Here is a 17,587-nt window from a genome sequence, read left to right on the forward strand (position 1 = left end):
AGAGACACTTCTGAATTTTTCCCCTGGCCTCTCACAAGAGACGAACACCTCATCTTTGTACAGATCTGATCTCCGCACTGTCTGGTTTTGAGTAGACTGCGGGGAGAGAGAGGGGGGCCTTTTGGAGGGTCGTACTGCAACATCTACCAAGGTTGTCTGTGTCCTGGTCCTTTGCCCCAGAGATTCTCTTCTGGAATCTGCCTACAGAAATACCTGTGTGTGGGCCCTGAGATGGGATGTTGGTGCCAGCGTTGTTTAGAATAAGTGACCAAAAGGGAAACCCCTTATGTGCCCATTTGCTGCGGGAGGCTTAAGGAGATGGTAGTCCCGTTGAGTGGGAGGATATTCAGAGAGGATTCGCTTCTGGGGAAAGGGTCTGGACATAAAAACTATCGTCAACATTTCCCAGTTTGCTTTTCACATAAATGATTTCATGTGAAAAATCACTACGAAGTCGGTTTGATCAGCTTCCTTGAACCAACGAGGGAGCGTCCCTGCGCAGTAAATTGTTGACGGATGCGGTCAACAGGGGCGAAGGGACTTGTCACACAGCGGGTGAGTTGGGAGGGGGCTCAGGTCCTGGGTCTGGCCTGGCAGCTCATCCTCCTTGCGGTTCTATCTTACGTTAGGGGAAAGGGCGGCCCTGGCGTAGGGGACTCACACCTGGGAGTCACCTGTTTGAAGTGTGAGCCCAGACTTCTGCTACCCGGGCTCCAGGTATCCCTAGAACAGAGCCAGTTCAGGGTGCCTCTGGGTCAGGTGTCGGGCAGAGTGGGACCTGGGCGAGCTGGAGAACAGGGATCACAGGCGGCAGAGCTGGACGGCCCTTGAGTCGTCACATGGTTCCCAGGCCATCCTGCACGTGGGTGTCTTTGCAGACGCCAGGTCCTACTGGGGGGCTTGCCGAGGCAAAGGGTACCAGCATTGCGTTTTCAGAGTTGTTGCCAAAAGACTTTTCCAAGATGCGTCACCAATTTCCATCCCTGTCTTGGTCTAAGGGTGGTTCCGTTTCCCCATACCCTTGACGACACTGTGAGTTTCCAGTCAAAGAGATGAGAAGTGGTATTCCATTGTTGTTTTCGTTACGGTTCTCTGATTACAGGTAAGAGAGGAGCTTTTAACCTCACGGAGTTCCTCTCCTATGAATTACCTGTTTCTCTCCTTAGTTTCCACGTGTATTGGTGGGGTACCCACTAATTTTCAGCTTTTTGAGCTGCAGAATCCTGTGTTTGAACAAACTCTTCCCAGGAATCCTAAGTTAAATGAAAGCAGAGCTGCATCCTGGAAGGGGGGGTTGGGATACCCAGAGGGCACCTGTTTGCCCCCTTTTCCGCCTCTGCAGGGGCCCCTAGGGCTCAGTGGAGCAGAGTTTGCAAACAATTGGTATAGTCCTACCACTCCAGCTACAAATGGGGAAACAGACCCAAAGCCACCCAGAAAGGTAACGGCCGAGTCTGGTCTCCAGCGCAGATCACCTGACTCTGTCAGTGTTCATTCAAGAACGATCTCTAGGTAGATGATCCAGCCATGAGTGACAGTTTCCTCACTTCCTGTCTATGCCCTTCACTTGTTTTTTGTGTGATGCTGGTGGTAGATGTGGAAATGATGGCGGTGGGGATGGGGTGGTGGAGGTGATGGTGATAAGGTGGTCATGATGTTGGTGGGCGTGGGTGGAGATGGCGGTGGTGGAGGTGGCGGAGATGCTGGTGGAGGTGATGGTGGAGGTGGCGGAGGTGATGGTGGAGGTGATGGTGGTGGTGAACATCCTTGCCTTGTCCCTGTCTTCATGGGAGTGCTTCCAAAGTTTTCCCGTGAGCATGATGTTTGCTGTAGTTTTCTGGTAAATGTCCTCTTTTCAAGTTAGGGAAATTCCTTTCTATTCTTAGATTGCCAGGATTTTTGAGTTGCAGATGGGTATTGAAGTTTATCAAATGCTTTCCAGTCTCTACAACGATGAGACAGTTCTTTTCTCTTGACGTGGGGCACTGGATGGAGACACCCCTGGGACAATCTGGGTGAACTGATTTTGCCTCAAGCCCGGAACCTCGCTCGCTCTCGTCCACGTTCCCTGTCCCTTCTTTCTCTCTCCCTAAACACAGACACTTTTCCAGGCCCGAGGAGCCTGACGGTAGAGGAGGGTGAGGCATCAGAATAGAAATGATCTCCCCGTGCTGGGTCAGCGCTTTCCGCCTGCCTGACTTCTGCTGCCGTTTCCTGTGCTAATCCCAGGGGGGACCAGCCCCCCTCCCCATCTGGTTCCAGACATAGCTCGAGACATTCTGAGGGTGCATTAAAATGCTGGTGGCAGACAGACAGGGGAGGATCTTGAAGCCCCGCATTCCTCTCTGGGGTGCCGGAGGAGGGGTGGGCGCGGGGCGGGTGTGTGGTGAGGCAGGAATTTGTCTTGGTTGGGGGCGGGGTTGGTCCGGGGTGTGGGGAGAAGGGCCGGGTTGCTAGGCAAAAGCGGCAGAGATGAATCATGTTCTGGCGTGAGCTGGTTATGGGCTAAAATGAGAAGTTATCCAAGGATGTGGAATCTTTTTGTTTGAGCTGGAAGGGAATATGGAGGCATTGGGTTCAGCCCCCTGGTTTTGCAGACAGAGGAACCGCAGATACAGAGAGGGAGAAAGGTTTGCCCAGAGAGTAAGGAACGGGCGTCTTGCCTCCTAGCTTTTTCCAGGGACTGTGGCCAGAATAAGGCTTTGGCACCAACTCCTGTATTGTACGCGGTTACCGTTCTAGGCATCCGAGCTTTCATGAATCCTCAGGCATGCTTTCCCTGAGGAAGAGAAATCCTGAGCGATACGCTCTGGGACGGCTATGAACAGTGTGATGCCAGGGTGGGTGGGGGAGGCCTGTCCGGGGAGGTGGCATTTGAAGTGAGACCTGGATGCAGGCAGCAGCCCTGGGAAGCTCTGGGAAGAGGGCTGCAGGCAGAGGGACCAGCCAGTGCAAAGGCCCTGCGGTGGGAATGAGTTTGAGGGACAGCAGGGAGGCCAGTGGGCTGAGGGAGGCAAAAGCGGGGACAGGCAGGGCCTTGGAGGCCAGAGAGAGGCTTGATGGGAAGCTGCTGCCTGACATTAATCAGGGGGAGAGATCCCCCTCGTGATTCCTTCTCCTGCCCTGTGTTGCCTGCTAAGGGCCTGTCCTGTGGATTAATGAGCATTTAATAAGCACCTACTGTGTGCCCGGCTGTCCTGGGCACTTCGCCTGTATGGTCTCATTTCACCCTGCAACGGCCCCTCCCAGGCTGACCGTCGGAGGGGGACAAATGGGAGAGGCCCACACTTGCCCATAGCCGCTCTGCGCAGGCCTCGCGGACCCAGGCTCTGTCCCTTGAGGCCCTCTGCTCAGCCAGAAAAGGACTGGCCTGCACGAGCAGCTTGTCCTTTGGTTCAGCTTCTTAGGAAAAAGAGTGGGAAAGGTCGAGAGGAGACTCAGATCCCGGCGGCCGCCCTAGAAGACTTGCCAGGAAGCAGGGCCACGCTGGCCCGAGCCTTCGGGGTTGGAAGGGATGAGCACCCACTTGAAGGGAGATGGTCCCCAGGGGCCTGCTGTGGTGGGAAAGTGAGTGAGAATCCGGGGCTGAAGGGCAAATGAGACAGTGTGAGAAACTCCCCCAAAGCTCCTTTGCCGCCAGATGGTAAGCCCAGCCGATGCCTGGGATTCCACCATTAATGGTTTACACTAAGCCTGGCTTTTCGCTGGTCTTCTTGTAAGATGCAAATCTCCTTTGGAAGAAAGAGTGAGAAGATGAAGTCTCAGACCCAATATTGTGATGAAATTCAGAGATTGTAAGTGGTAGGGGCCTGGACGACGCCGAGGGGCCATCAGATTTAGAGCTCCCCACGGGGTCAGCGGAGACTTTTGGTGGGGCTGCCCTGCTGCCCACCTTCTCCCTCTGCCCACTCCTGCTTTCCAAACCAGGCTTCCACAAGTGTTGATCCCAGGAACACTCCTGGATGAACACCCTGCATGTTAACTCCATCTAAGAGTCAACTTTCTGGGGAATCTGACCTGTAACAGTGAAGGTGATCATGGTGTTTATAAAGTTGATACTGATGATAATGACCGTGATAACGATGGTGTTGATGACGTTGGTGATAAATGTTGATACTGATGAGGATGACGATGGGGATGATGATGGTGATGGTGGATGAATCAGCCTGCTCGGGCTGCCATAACAAGATACCACAGATGACGCGGCTTAAACAGTAGGAATTTCTTTTCTCACAGTTCTAGAGGCTGGAAAGTCCAAGGTCGAGGTTCTGACAGGGCTCAGTTTCTGGTGCGAGCTCTCTTCCTGGCCCGTAGATGGCCGCTTTGTCCTCACGTGGCCTCTGAGTGCGTGTGGAGAGACCTCTGCTTTTAAGGTCTCACGCTTATGACCTCATTTAACCTTAATTACCTCCTACAGACCCTATCTTCAAATATAGTCACAGTGAGGTTTGAGCTTCAATATATGAATTTGGGGGAGGGGGGTGCAATGGAGTCCATAGCAGTGATGTTGGTGACAATGATGATGGCAGTGACCGCGATGGTGACAGTGTTGCCGCCGCTGATGTTGGTGATGATGATGTTGCTAATGATGATGGCGATGGTGGTGGTGATGATAATGACAGTGACAACTGTGATAGTATTGAGGATGGTTATGGTGACGATGATGGGGGTGGTGTTGATGATGGGGGTGATGGTGGTGATGACAGGGACGATGATGATGGTGATGATAGCTAACATTTATTGAGTGCTTATTACATGCCTGGCACTGTGCTTTTTTTACTTTACATGGGATCATTCTTTTAATCCTTACAACAAACCTCTGACTTAGGAGCTAGTATCCTGCTGATTTTTCAGGAAGGGAAATCAAGGCTCAAAGAGGTTAGGTACCTGCCTACAGTCCCATAGAGAGCTCATGACAGAGCTGGGATTAGAACCCATGTCCCTAGGTCCCCGTCCAAGGTTGTACCTTCATATCCTGTGGTTCGGTTCAAAGGGGCCGTGTGTGATGGGAGGTGTTTGGGGGGGTCCAGCCTGATTTCCCCACTGGGGCTCCCTCTGATCCATCAGCCTGAGGCCCCGGGGGGCAAGATGGAGTTCCCTGGAACCTCTTTTGCACCAGCAGCTCTGGGGCATTAAGGGTTGTCCTCAGCTGTGGGGCCTGGGCCTTCTGGAGTTATTCCGGGATCTGGGCTTCTCTGAGATGAGGCCAGGGGCTGGAGTGTCTAACACGACATTTCCAAAGATAGCTGGGCGGGGAGGGTGCTGGTGGTATTTGAGGCTGTGCCCTGTGTCTGACCAAGCACTGTGGAGTGAGCTTGCCCATCAAGCCACGTGTGACAGAAGTCACGTCTGTGTGTCCCCTGCACAGGGGCAGCCAGAGGACGACTTTCTGTACTTTTGGAGGCCTTGCTGGGAGGGTGCGTCTCAAGGCAAAGACATCATAGATTGGAAGCCTGGAAGTTATAGTATTTTACTTTACATTTATTTTATTGTATTGTGTTAATTTCATTTAATTTTTAATTTAATTTAATTTTGTCATGCTGCGTGACTTGCGGAATCTCAGTTCCTGACCAGGGATTGAACCTGGGCCCCGGCAGTGAAAGTACCAAGTCCTAACCACCGAATCGCCAGGGAATTCCCTATAGTATTTTAAAAACAGTAATAGTAGCAGTAGTAGTGACAATAGTAGTAATAGTAACAGTTGCTATGAGGAATAATAAGACCAATGCTAACAATAATAACGATAACAGCAGTAGAGAGAATAGACCAGTCGCAAGCTGAGAGCTTGGGCTGGAATCCTGCTGCAGCCACTTCCTGGCTCTGTGATCTTGGACACATCCCTCTACCTTTTAGTTTCTTCATCTGTAAAATGGGATAATCATAGAATTTTAGGATTTTTGTGCAGAATAAATGAGCCTAATCTATATAAAACACCCAGCAACTGTGTCTGGTATGTAGCTAGGGCTGAAGAGTCATGCGTAATCATGACAATCACAGTAACGTCTATGAACTCTTCTTTTTTTTAAATTTGTTTATTTATTTTGTTTGTGGCTGCGTTGGGTCTTTGTTGCGGTGTGCGGGCTTCTCATTGTAGTGGCTTCTCTTGTTGCGGAGCACAGGCTCTAGGCGCCTGGGCTTCAGTAGTTGCGGCACGTGGGCTCAGTAGTTGTGGCTCGCAGGCTCTAGAGCGCAGGCTCAGTAGTTGTGGCACATGGGCTTAGTTGCTCCGCGGCATGTGGGATCTTCCCGGACCAGGGCTCGAACCCGTGTCCCCTGCATTGGCAGGTGGATTAACCACTGCACCACCAGGGAAGCCCTGCACTCTTATTTATTTATTTATTTATTTTTCAATTTTTTTTTTTTTTTGCGGTTCACGGGGCTTTCACTGTTGTGGCCTCTCCCATTGTGGAGCACAGGCTCCGGATGCGCAGGCTCAGCGGCCATGGCTCACGGGCTCAGCCGCTCCGCGGCATGTGGGATCTTCCCAGACCGGGGCACGAACCCGTGTCCCCTGCATCGGCAGGCGGACTCTCAACCACTGCACCACCAGGGAAGCCCTGCACTCTTTTTTATATGCCACATGCTTTACATGCTTCATCTCATCTAATGGTCATGTCAACCAGACCAGGTAGGTACTATTATCATCCCATTTTGCAGATGAATACACGGAGATTTGGGGTGGTTGAAGTCTCTTGTTCAAGGTCACATGGGGTAGGCGCCGTTTGAACCCACCGGCTCTGACACCAGCGCGCCGAGCTCACTCTGCTGTGCCCTGCTGCTGGGCAGAAACAGTCTTCTCTGGGGAGGTTGGCTGATATCATCTTGAGGGATGGAGGAAACAAGTGGACAGGCCCCAAAGCCACCAATGAGAGATGTGCTCCACATCCATCTTCCGGTTGGGGCTGGGGCTCATCTGCGGGGTCCCCCTAACTCTGCCAAGACACAGTGGGACCCGAAAGTCTTCTGTCCCATCACGAGGATGGACACAGAGTCTACTCTCTTGTCTCAAGTTCAAGGGGCCTTAGTCATCAAAAGTCACCCCTCATTTGCTTGGCCTTTTAAGAAGATGCCATGATAGAGACAGCTAGTTTTGACAGGACAGTTCTTAATGGGAAGCTGTGAAAGTGCATTTTGATGTGGTCCCAAGTGGCCAGAATCCAGGAATAACATCTAGGAAAGGTTAAATTAGAGATGTGGTCATAGCCATGGTGGGGGTGGGAGGTGGGCAGAGGACCTCAGCTGGAGCTCTAACCTACCACTTCCTTGCTGTGTCATCTGAGGCAAGCCGTTTCACCTCTCTGAGCCTCTGTTTCTCCATCCAGCCATCCTCCCACCCACTCACCCATCCATCTACCCACCCATCCATCCACTCACATACCCTCCATCCATCCATCATCCATCCACTCAGTAAGCATTCATGGAGCCCCAGTAAGTCAAGAGCTGTACCAGAAGCTGGGTCCCGTAATTGAATTGCTGTCATCAGTAGAAGACTAAATTATGAACCATCATACATGGAATGCTGGGTAGCTATTAATAAGAATGAGGCAGGTCTACAGGAACTGATATGGAGAAATACAGCTAAGAGGAAAACAGAAAGATATAGAAGTATATGTAGTGTGCTACCATTTGTGTAAAAAACAGGGTCTATTTAAACACATGTATAGTTGGATATGCCTAGAAAATTTCCAGAAGGACACCTAAGAAACAAGTACCAGAGATTGCCGCTGAGGAGGGAGATTGGGGAATTAGTAGGGGTGGCAAGGAAACTTACGTATCATCCTGTTCCCTTTCAGGCTGTTTGAATTTTTGAAAATAGTATATTATCTGTTTAAAATTGAAAAAAAATTATTAAAAAAAAAAAGAGTCTCTGAGTAATGATGTAGAAAGATAAGAAAAGAGCAAAGTACAAAACCCATCCATGATATTTACGGGCTCAGGGAAGGACAAGAGACTGTAGGAACAGAGAGGGCACCTAGCTCAGCCTGGGGGAATCAGGGGAGACTTCCCGGGGGAGGTGGGATCTGAGATGAGGCTCCTAGGCTGAGTGGAGGTTAAGGGAAGATGCCCGGCGAGGGCATTCGGGCGGGGGGTGCAGCATAGGGCCTGAAGGGAAGGTTCAGTGTGGCTGGAGCTAAGTGATCGATGTGGTAGGAGGTTTGGAATTTGTCAGAAGGACAACGGGCAGCCATGGACAGGTTTCAAAAAGAGGAGGGACAGGGTCAGAGTGGGGAATGGATCCCAGCAGTGAGGCTGGAGGCAGGGAGGCCAATGCGGAGGCTAGGAGAGAGACGATGGAGGCCCAGACTACGGCAGATGTGTGGGGTGGGAGGGGCAGAGAGGGAGGTTGGAGATGGGAAGTGACACCTTCTCCCAGGACCTTGAGTCCCCACGGAAATCATTTCAGCAAACTGCTTTGCAGAGTGCAGAGCACTTCACAGTGGTTCTCACTCAAGGCTGCACCCTGGAAACTCCTGGGGAGCTTTGAAAAAATGCCAGTGCCCAAGCCCCACCCACACAGCGTCAGATTTAATCAGGCGTTGGAGTTAAACTGGGCTCCTGGATGACTGAGGCGCAGGGCCGTGGCGCGTGGAGGTGGGTTGGCCAAATGAATGGATCCGGGCTCACCCGGCGTGGGCGTTCACCTTCCCGCCAATGCTCAAGGCACAGGTGAGCCCCGGACGGTGTTGAGTTCTGCCAGAAGGAAATGAGGCAGAAGCATGGCCTTTGGGTCACCTAGCCCAAGCCCAACCTCGTGGCTTGGGAGTTGCTGACCCCCTGAGCCAGCTTCCTTGTTTGAAATAATGCCCACCCCAGGGGGCCATCCCGAGAATGGACGGGATTACAAATATGAGTCTGGCTCAGAGCACGGGTGTGCGAGCCTGCTGTGAGTTACACGGCGGGGTCCCCCGTGGAAGAGTTTATGTGGAGGTGCTGAGGTCCACAGGATGCCAAGATCTCTAGACCTGAGCTCACCCAAGGAAGGGGCACGGTGCCCTCACGTGGTTGAAGCTAGCTGTGTTCTTAATGGAACTTCAAACAGAATATTCATTGCTTTTAGCTGCACGACCACGTATTTTGAGGTTTGGGCTATTCTGGTGATAGTGCCGTGGCTGTTTACAAGCAGCTTCTGATGTGTAGAGTTTAGCCTCAGCTCTCAGAGGATGTAACCCGGACAAAAATGTCTCATTTAAAAAAGTCACAAAGAACAGCGGTGGGGAATTGCAGGGCGGCCACATATAATAAAGAGAGAAGCACAGCCTTAGAGGGACTGTGAATTAAACAGTAGAACACGCCACATGGGACAATGTGACATGGCTCCACCCAGCAGCTCTAATTTGAGATTCTGATGAAGGCCCTGCTCTGTGGGCTTCCCCGCAGGCTGGGGGGTGGGGTGGGGGAAGGGCCTTTGAAGTTCAGTGTCCTTCCCCAGAACCCAGAGTTTTTTTTTTAAACAAAGAAGGTATATTTAAGAGAAGAGGCAGCCAGCCTATGCCTGAACATCGGGAAAAACAAAAGCATCTTACTTTTGAAGTTGGAGATTTGAGCCTTAGCTGGCATTTTGAGATCATGTTTCACTAGAAAATTGGGCCTTTAGTGGGGCTTTTAGCTGGTGCGTGACTGTGGGCGCCTCAGCATGGCACCCCCTGCCTGTCCACCCTGGGGCCAGATGGGTAGGAGGAACAGTGGTTAGAACAGCTGTTACTTGTCCCTGAGCCAGGGACGTATGTTTTTAAACTTGAGGTCACTGTACTCGTAGACAGTTCACAGTGAACTATTTGTCACAGCTGTGCAGGTGTGGACAAAAGAAGGTTCTTCCCAGGGACCTCGCTCACCCACCTCCACCCAGAACCACCCAGGAGGTTCTCAAGAGTCGGGTATTGGAACTACTTGACCAGACCTGCAGCAGAGCCCTGGGCCTAGGAGTCGGCATCTAAACCTCACCCCTCAGGCCTCTGTGGATTTGGTCCACAGCTTTAGGGTAGCGTCCAAGCCATTGCTGCTCAGATTTCAGGATTTCACAAACTAGTGAAATTACAGACAGAATCTTCTGGACTGACTTTGAGTTGTCAGCCTGTTATATTGTAAAGAATGAAAAGTGATGGCCATCTCCTTTCATCTTCCGCCTTGTTTCAGAAAACATTATCGACATCTGGCTTTGTTAAAATCTCCATGCCTGGTCTTTACTGCCCAGTTTGCTGGGAAAGGTGCACGAGTCATCACCGTCCAGCATCTGTGAACAAACCCCAAGGGGCCGAGGGCAGCCCTGTGAGGTGAGTGAGGGACCCAAGAGACAAGGCTTACCAGAGGCAAACACTGCCTTATATTCCTTTATTTATTATATATATGCAAATCTGTTTTATGTACAATATTTGGTCCTACCAAATAATCTTAACCAAGGCATTCTACTGGTAATCTTCCCCAAAATAGATTCCGGTAAAATCAGGTATCTGTGCACTTCACGACTACCCAAACCTACTGATTTCAGTTTGGGGGCCATATGCATAATTCAAAATAGACATACGCTAGATTAAGGCGATGAAAGTGAGCTGCAGGAAACCACAGGATTCAGAACAACTAGACTGTGTATTTTGCTTGCATTAGAGTCACAACGTGAACAGCAAATGCTGTGCGGATCTCATAGTGCTTTTATTGTAGTGCGAGGGCTTCTGAACACCTACGTGACTGCACGGCGTGGGGGTGGGGGTAAGCAGCCCACGTGACCTGCGAGAAGCTTCGCCGGGAGCTCATTTCTTTTCCGCCTCTCCTTTCTTGGGTTCTTGTTTCAGTTTGAAATCAGCCAGGGCGGCCTTGATGGCATCTTCGGCCAGCACTGGAAGTAAGAGAACGAAAGAGAGCCTAAGTTTCTAGAATCTGCAGGAACAGTCTTAGGAAGAGAATCTTTAAGAGCTGAGGTAGTGGTGCTGGGACAGGCTTAACAGAGTCACCTCACCAGGGTGCTGGGCGAGGAGCAGGCCTGCAGGCCGATGGCTGTTTCCTGAGCCGGATCCCTCCTGCGGGGCGGCTCTGGGGACAGACGGTGCGGCAAATACCCGAGATTCTAGGGTAGTTCCTTAGCCTCTTGGACGATCATGTTTTCTTGCTGGGATAGGGTGAGGGCTTTATACATAAGTGTCTGATGCACAGGAGAGACACAACAAATGTTGGTTCTCAGCTGCTCTCAGGGAAGTCAGGATAAATGCGGTGGGTGCTGGTGGCGCTGGATGGCATTACTTAGGTCGTGCCAGTTTGTGCCTGGGATGGCATTTGCCGGCACTCTCTAGTGATCCCAAGTGTGGAAACTTTTATTTTGGAGTCGATATTAAAAGGGAGGCTTTGGGGAAAATAAACATTGAGAGAGCTGGAATGACAGCAGAGAGCGTTGGCTAAAGGTTTCAGTATCCGAGAAGGCCTAATGAAAAGGCGGGGGGTTCCTCTGAAACCATGTGAAAATGTTTACAAGCTATGGCCTTTATTCACGGCTATTTGAAATCCCAGCGCAAGTGGAAAGAACTCGGGTCTCAGCAGACCTCCATCCCTGCTGCGGCACTCAGTTCTTCTCTTGTGAGTCCTACCCTGGCAGGAGGCCTGGCCCTCTGCTGATTTTTAACTAATTTGGTCAGTAAATCTCCATCAATAAGTTTAGGCTACTGTTTCCCATAACCTCCTTGCCCTAGAAGGCTGAGATTTGAAAAGTTTTAGACTGAAATGGAAAGCCAAGTACAAGCCTTAAGGCATCTGGACTTTCTCTCAGGGAGAGTGCAGAGGGGGACATTGCACAACTGGGCTTAGTCACTGCATATACACAGATGCAGACCCCGACAGCGATGGCATCTGGAAAGGAAGTGAGGAAATGCACAACAAACAGGATTATGGTAAAAGCGGCATTTTCTCCTTTACTGGTCCCAACTTCACCACAGCCGGGTGAACAGCACAGATTCTGGAATCAAAGACTGGGGTTTAGACTCTGGCCCTGCCACTGAGGAGCTGTGCGACTGGAGGGCTTTAACCTGAGCCCTCGTTTCCTCCTCTGTGTGGGGAGAGGTAATGACACCTCTGGGGACTGGAGGATGTTCCTGAGGGTTAGAAGTGAGGCCACAACGTGCTCGGCACGATGCTTGGCCCACACCACCCCCGCAGGACTCCCCTGGAGGCCGCAGTGAGACCCTGGGCTCTAACCCTCTGGAGACTGTGAGAACGGACTCCATCAGCTGTAACCCTTGGAGGCTGTAAAGGTGGACTCCACGACCCGAAAGGACTCGCCATTCCCCTGTCACAAATCAAGTGGATGCCATTACAAAACTGCCCTAACTGTCCAAGCCCATCGCCATCCTGGAGGGGACACTTACTGGAGCAGTGCAGTTTCACAGGCGGGAGGCACAGCTCCTTGGCGATGTCCGTGTTTTTGATGGTCAAGGCTTCCTCCACCTGAGAGGCAGATGGGACAGACAGGAAGTTTTAGTGATGCTCTATCTGGTGGGACAGAAAATAGAAAGGGCCAAAGAGGCCCCCACGACAGGGTAGTGGTGGGGGACGATTTCCATTTAATAACCCCAGACAGAGGACTCCCACTTCCACGTCCAGGCTGCAGCTGGGCTCCTCAAGTACGAAGTATACGCACCGGCATTGCTCAGCTGGGGTGAGCCAGGCCCGCAGAGATGCTGCCACGAGCCAGGAGTGGACCCCGGGAGGAGTCTCTGAGGGATCTGCTTGAGGCCAGCAACTTGAGCCTTTTTTAAAAGGCAGTGATGTTCTACGCTGGTTTTGTGACTCTCAGCTTCTCTGGTGTCCCTATACTAAATGTTCAGAATAAATCCCGTCAACCCTAAGTGCTAGATGGCGTCAGGGAGGCAGGAGGGGTGGCACCCAGGCTGGCAGCACCTGGGCCAAGGGCACAGACAGCTCCTGGAAGGAGAGCTCTTGGGGCTCATCCCCTGCCCCAAGGAGAACCTTTCTCCTCTAGGCGGACTAAAAAGGATGCCTGGGGTTTGTCGAGAGCCCAGGGGCATAACAGGAGGCAGGCCTACATGGAACGGAGCCCCGCTGCCTTAAGGAAAGCGATTTCCCCCCCTGCCCCCCAATCTCCCAAGTCCACTAACTCCACTGAATTATGCTTCAACTTCTGTTGCTGGAAACTCAGATGGGAGTCTCTCAGGGTCAGAGAAAGGCCCTGTCCCCACTTTCTGATCACATTCACGGGGCCAGGCCCTGGGAGCACAGGTGCCCTGTCTCCTCATTTCCTCTTTCCCTGAGGATAGTTCTGGACAAATCACTTCACAGCCACCTCTGGCCAGAACAGGTTAGGTCTCTGCTTCCCCGGCCCTGAGGACCTTGCCGGCCAGGAGGCCCTGAGCCACAGGGAGCCGGCGGCATGTGGCCTGGCACACACCTCTGTGACTCAGCTCCCAGAACCTGGGCCCTTGGGGCTGCAAAGGTGAGCACCTGCAGTTTGGTTTTTCTGAGAGGTTTTAATGGCGACAGGATTTTAGAAAGGCTAGTTTGTTATTTCATGAATCCTTGTAAGCCACCTGCACTCCCTCCTGAAGCACAATGGGAGGAAACAAACAAAACAAACCACAACGGAACTGCCCCAGAGCAGACTTAGACTTCTAAGAAATGGTAACAGCGGTGACGCTGGAGAAAGCCGAAGATTTCTTTTCACTTCTATTGTGTTAGAGGGGGAAGTGAGGATCTTTTTTCGATTTAGTTAAAAACAAACCACCAAAACCCCCAAATAAAAATGATCAACAACAAAAAACCCCAAACTAAAAAACACTTAAAATTATCTGTAATTCCCAACGTGGAGAAGAATTTAATAAAAACCTCGGTAAGCAAAATTAAAAAGAAAATTCTTAGCATATTTAGAAAAAAAAAATCTTAGGTTTTTGGTTTGTTTGTTTACACTCACTAGACCCTTCCCTTAACCGAGAGCCAGGTTTGTGGAGAATGTGACTTAATTCTAGTTTGCAGGAACCTACCGTCTTCCCCTTTACCCATTCGGTGGCTAGCGAGCTGGAGGCGATCGCAGAACCACAGCCAAATGTTTTAAACCTGGCGTCCACGATCTTCCCCTTTTCATCCACTTGAATCTAGAAAAGAGTCAGGAGTTAGCAGAGGTTCTGGTGTGCCCCATAGAACCTGGTGCTCATGGAGGCCCACGGGGCGCTCCCTCCCTGACAGCTTTGGTCCTGCTTTCCGCACTTAAAAGTTTGGGCACTAATTACTGAGTTTCCTCTATTCCAAAGAGCTCAGTGACGAGAAGATAAAAGCAGGAACTATACAGAATTATACAGGCCTAGCTAGTAAAGATCAACCAAAAAATATGCCTCCTGCCGCCCCCAACCCTAGCCTGATTTTTGGCTCTGAGGTTCTCCTCCCAGCTGCTGGGTCAATGAGCGTCTTTAAACACTGGGAGAGTCTGCAGTAAAGGTCTCTGGATAATGCTTTTTCCTTTGGTGCCAGACCGCATGTAGTAGTTCCCTCCTGCCTTGTTTCTGTTTTCCAAGATAGTCATGAAGCTGTCTGGCGAGCTGCCCACCACGGTGACGAAGGAGATGTGGAGAAAGCTATGGTTCACCCAGAGCGCCGGGCACTACCTGCATGTCATCTCCAACGTGGGGGAGGTTTGATTTATTGCGTTTCCTGTCTCTTTGGGGATTGCTAACTGAACAGTTGTGGTTTTCCTTTGATTGGTAAAATTCACAAAAGATTTCACTTAGCTAAACTGGAATTTAGGCTGGTACAGTGAGCACAAAGGTGAGATCAGTTCACTGTGTCAGAAAGGGTCAGCGTAGTTTACTAGTATGACTAGCATTCAGCCCCTGCTCGAGTCATTTATAACACTGACTTGTTCCATCTCACAGGAATTGAGATGGGGACCAGATGCAATGTTGTACACTGCTGTCAACTATGGAGCACTGTACAAGCAAAGGGGTCACCGTTACCACCAGTAAAGATGGGAACCAGGGGTACCTGTAATTTCATGACATCACCACACGCTGGAGCTCCCACCAGTCCGGTTCCAACATTTTTAGATGTCTTATCAAGGGACCCCACGTTTCGGGGATTTTCATAATGATCGACAACCTGAAACGAGAGGGTGAACAGAAATCACAGTCACTCTTTTTTGCTGTTGGTCTCCCCGACTTTGATGGCAAAGTCCTTGAAGTCAGCAAGCTGAACCTGGCAGGCCATCACTAAATACCAAATTTCACCTGGGAATGAATTCAGAGATTCCAGAGAGTGGCGAAATATCAGCAAAATCCTGTCTTAATTCCGCAGGGTTTTGAACCACAAATAATTACTTGACCTTTAACCACCCAAGTCACCAGAGTTGGGCTCAAACAGCATTTTTGTAATTTCCAAAGAAAATCTGTTCTCAAACGATAATGATTACTATTCGAAAATCCTAAAAGTAAGTATGGTCCAGAAATGGAAGGGTTTCCCAGAAGCCTCAAGGAGACTGTTACAGGAGGAACAAGGCTATGGAATACGTCCCTTTGTGTGCGAAAATAAATAAATATCTCATTACTGTATTTCAGGGCCCTGAAATCTCTCTGGTGCAGCAGCGCACCCTGGTGGTAGAAAGGCTTGTGTCAACAACACACATCCCTGGGGCGGGGAGGAGTGAAGTCCGTGGGGAAACGCGCGGAAGCCAGAACAGAATAAACATCTATTCAAACTGGCACACGGAAGGCTTTAAAAACCTTGAGGTTTGTTTACTAGTTAGCAGTAAGTATCCCGATCTTTCCAGTCCCCTCCCCCACCTCCACCCCAGCTATCTAACCACGGATTTTGACTCCAAGCCCAAGGACCTACAAGATAATGTCCAATCTGGACTTTCTGCCCCGGGTTGATTCAGCGCATTCTTTAGTCAACCGGTTCCCGAGTGAGAGAGTCTCATGTTTAGGGACTTTCCCTATGCACCTATCTCTACTCACAGCTCACCACCACTCCAAACAGAAAACAAAAATTAAAACGTTATGACTGTTCGTTACATGTCCATCTCCACTCGGAGGCTCTGAGCTCCTGCAACAGTAACATCACCCTAAGTGGCCTCCCTGTGCCAGACACCCTGCCGAGGACTCCGCAGGCATGGTCTCGAGTACGGGGGGCTGCTAAGACCCCATTTGACAAGAGGGGAAACAGGTTCAGCGCAGGGCACTGACTTGCCCAAGGTCACCTGGCCAGGGCGGTAGCCTTGGCTGAAGCCGGACCCCGCGCCGCTGTGTGTCGGGCTGGCAAGTCATTGCAGCACCCTGCTTCCTGGGCTGTTGGGGGTTTAAAGGCTGGATGCACGAGATCGCGGCCAGAGGCCGGGCCCACGGGCAGTGGCCATTAGATGAGCAGGAGCTGTCATTTTTATTTCAGGCGCGGTTAGTGCCCCTGCGCAGGAAGGAAAAGTTAGTCCAGGCGGATTCGCGCGAGGGGCGGCCTCTCCTTTGGGGCCCGGGGCGGCCCGTACCCTAGGTCGCAGTGGGGCCTCTCGGGCCCCGCAGTTCCCAGGCCCCGCAGAGTCTTTCCTAGGCCGGGCCTCCGCTAGGATGCCCGCACTCTCGGTTGTCCTCGCACTTCCGCCGCCGCCCGGTCCCGCCCGGTCCCGCCCGCTCCTACCTTCTTGTGATAGAGCCGAGCCGGAGCTGACAGCTCTCGGACCGGCAGACGCGGGGCCCGGAGTAGCAGTGCCGAAGTCGCCCGCCTCAAACGTCCTGCTCCAGCCGCCGCCATCTTGCGGGCTTGCGCCTGCGCAGGCCGAGTGCGAGACCGAGGCGCGTGCGCGAGTCTGTTCCTCGCTTGGAGCGCGCTCCCTCTAACGTCCCGGCGACTTCGCGCCTGAGCCCTTCCGCTCCGTGCACGTGTACGCGCTTTGGTCCCGCCTTGACCACGCCCCTCCGGGGCGGGCGGGGCGCGGAGCCCAAAGGTCTGGAGTCGCAGGAGAGTTTGTCCTCCGTGATGGGTTCCGGATCTGAGGGGCTTCGGGCTGGAGTTCGGGACCCAAGTTTGCGTTCACAAAGTCCACCGCCGGAATGCGGAGAGGATCAACCAGTCCACCTTTCTTAGCCCTGTTTTGCAGCTTAGGAAGTTGAGGATCAGAGCGGTGTAGTAGCTTGTCCTAGGTTGCCCGGAGAGTTAGACTCAGTTGGGATTCAAACTTGAACAATCCTGAGTTGGAATCCCGTTTCTGCTCCTAACTGGCTGTGTGATCCTAGGTGAATGACAGCGTCTTTCTAAACCTCGATCTTCCCTTTTGTACGAATTCAAGGACAGTTCTTTCATCCATTGAGCAAATATGTGTTGAGTATCTACTTTTTGTCAGGGTGCTTTGGGAATCCAACGGAAAGAAAAACATATAACTTCTGACATAATTAAGCTTGCTAATGAGGGAGAAAGGCAATAAATAGACACACCAAGGCTTTCCTGCGTCAAAGTGGAAAGCTTAGCTAAACGAATACTTTGCCCTGATTTTAAAAAGTATGTATGTTTGACTCTATTTCTCTCTATATAAAAAAGCAAACTGTCACAATTTATATGACAAGGCATGGCAATGAAGAGATTCTAAGTAAATGTTTACTAATGTAGTTTATTAATA

At 51.2% G+C, this 17,587-nt stretch overlaps 1 protein-coding gene across 1 annotated transcript; it reads right to left on the reverse strand.

Annotated features, from left to right (window-relative positions):
• Positions 1–10,565: 10,565 nt before the first annotated feature.
• Positions 10,566–16,790, reverse strand: ISCU (iron-sulfur cluster assembly enzyme). Its single transcript, XM_060028252.1, has 5 exons — positions 16,612–16,790; positions 14,971–15,084; positions 13,977–14,087; positions 12,348–12,426; positions 10,566–10,831 (listed from the first exon to the last, which is right to left on the reverse strand). Exons 1-5 carry the CDS (start codon positions 16,723–16,725, stop codon positions 10,746–10,748), a joined length of 504 nt encoding a protein of 167 aa, XP_059884235.1. The 5' UTR covers positions 16,726–16,790; the 3' UTR covers positions 10,566–10,745.
• Positions 16,791–17,587: the final 797 nt, after the last annotated feature.

The sequence above is a fragment of the Delphinus delphis genome, chromosome 13 (genome assembly GCF_949987515.2).
Source record: "Delphinus delphis chromosome 13, mDelDel1.2, whole genome shotgun sequence".
NCBI lineage: Eukaryota > Metazoa > Chordata > Mammalia > Artiodactyla > Delphinidae > Delphinus > Delphinus delphis.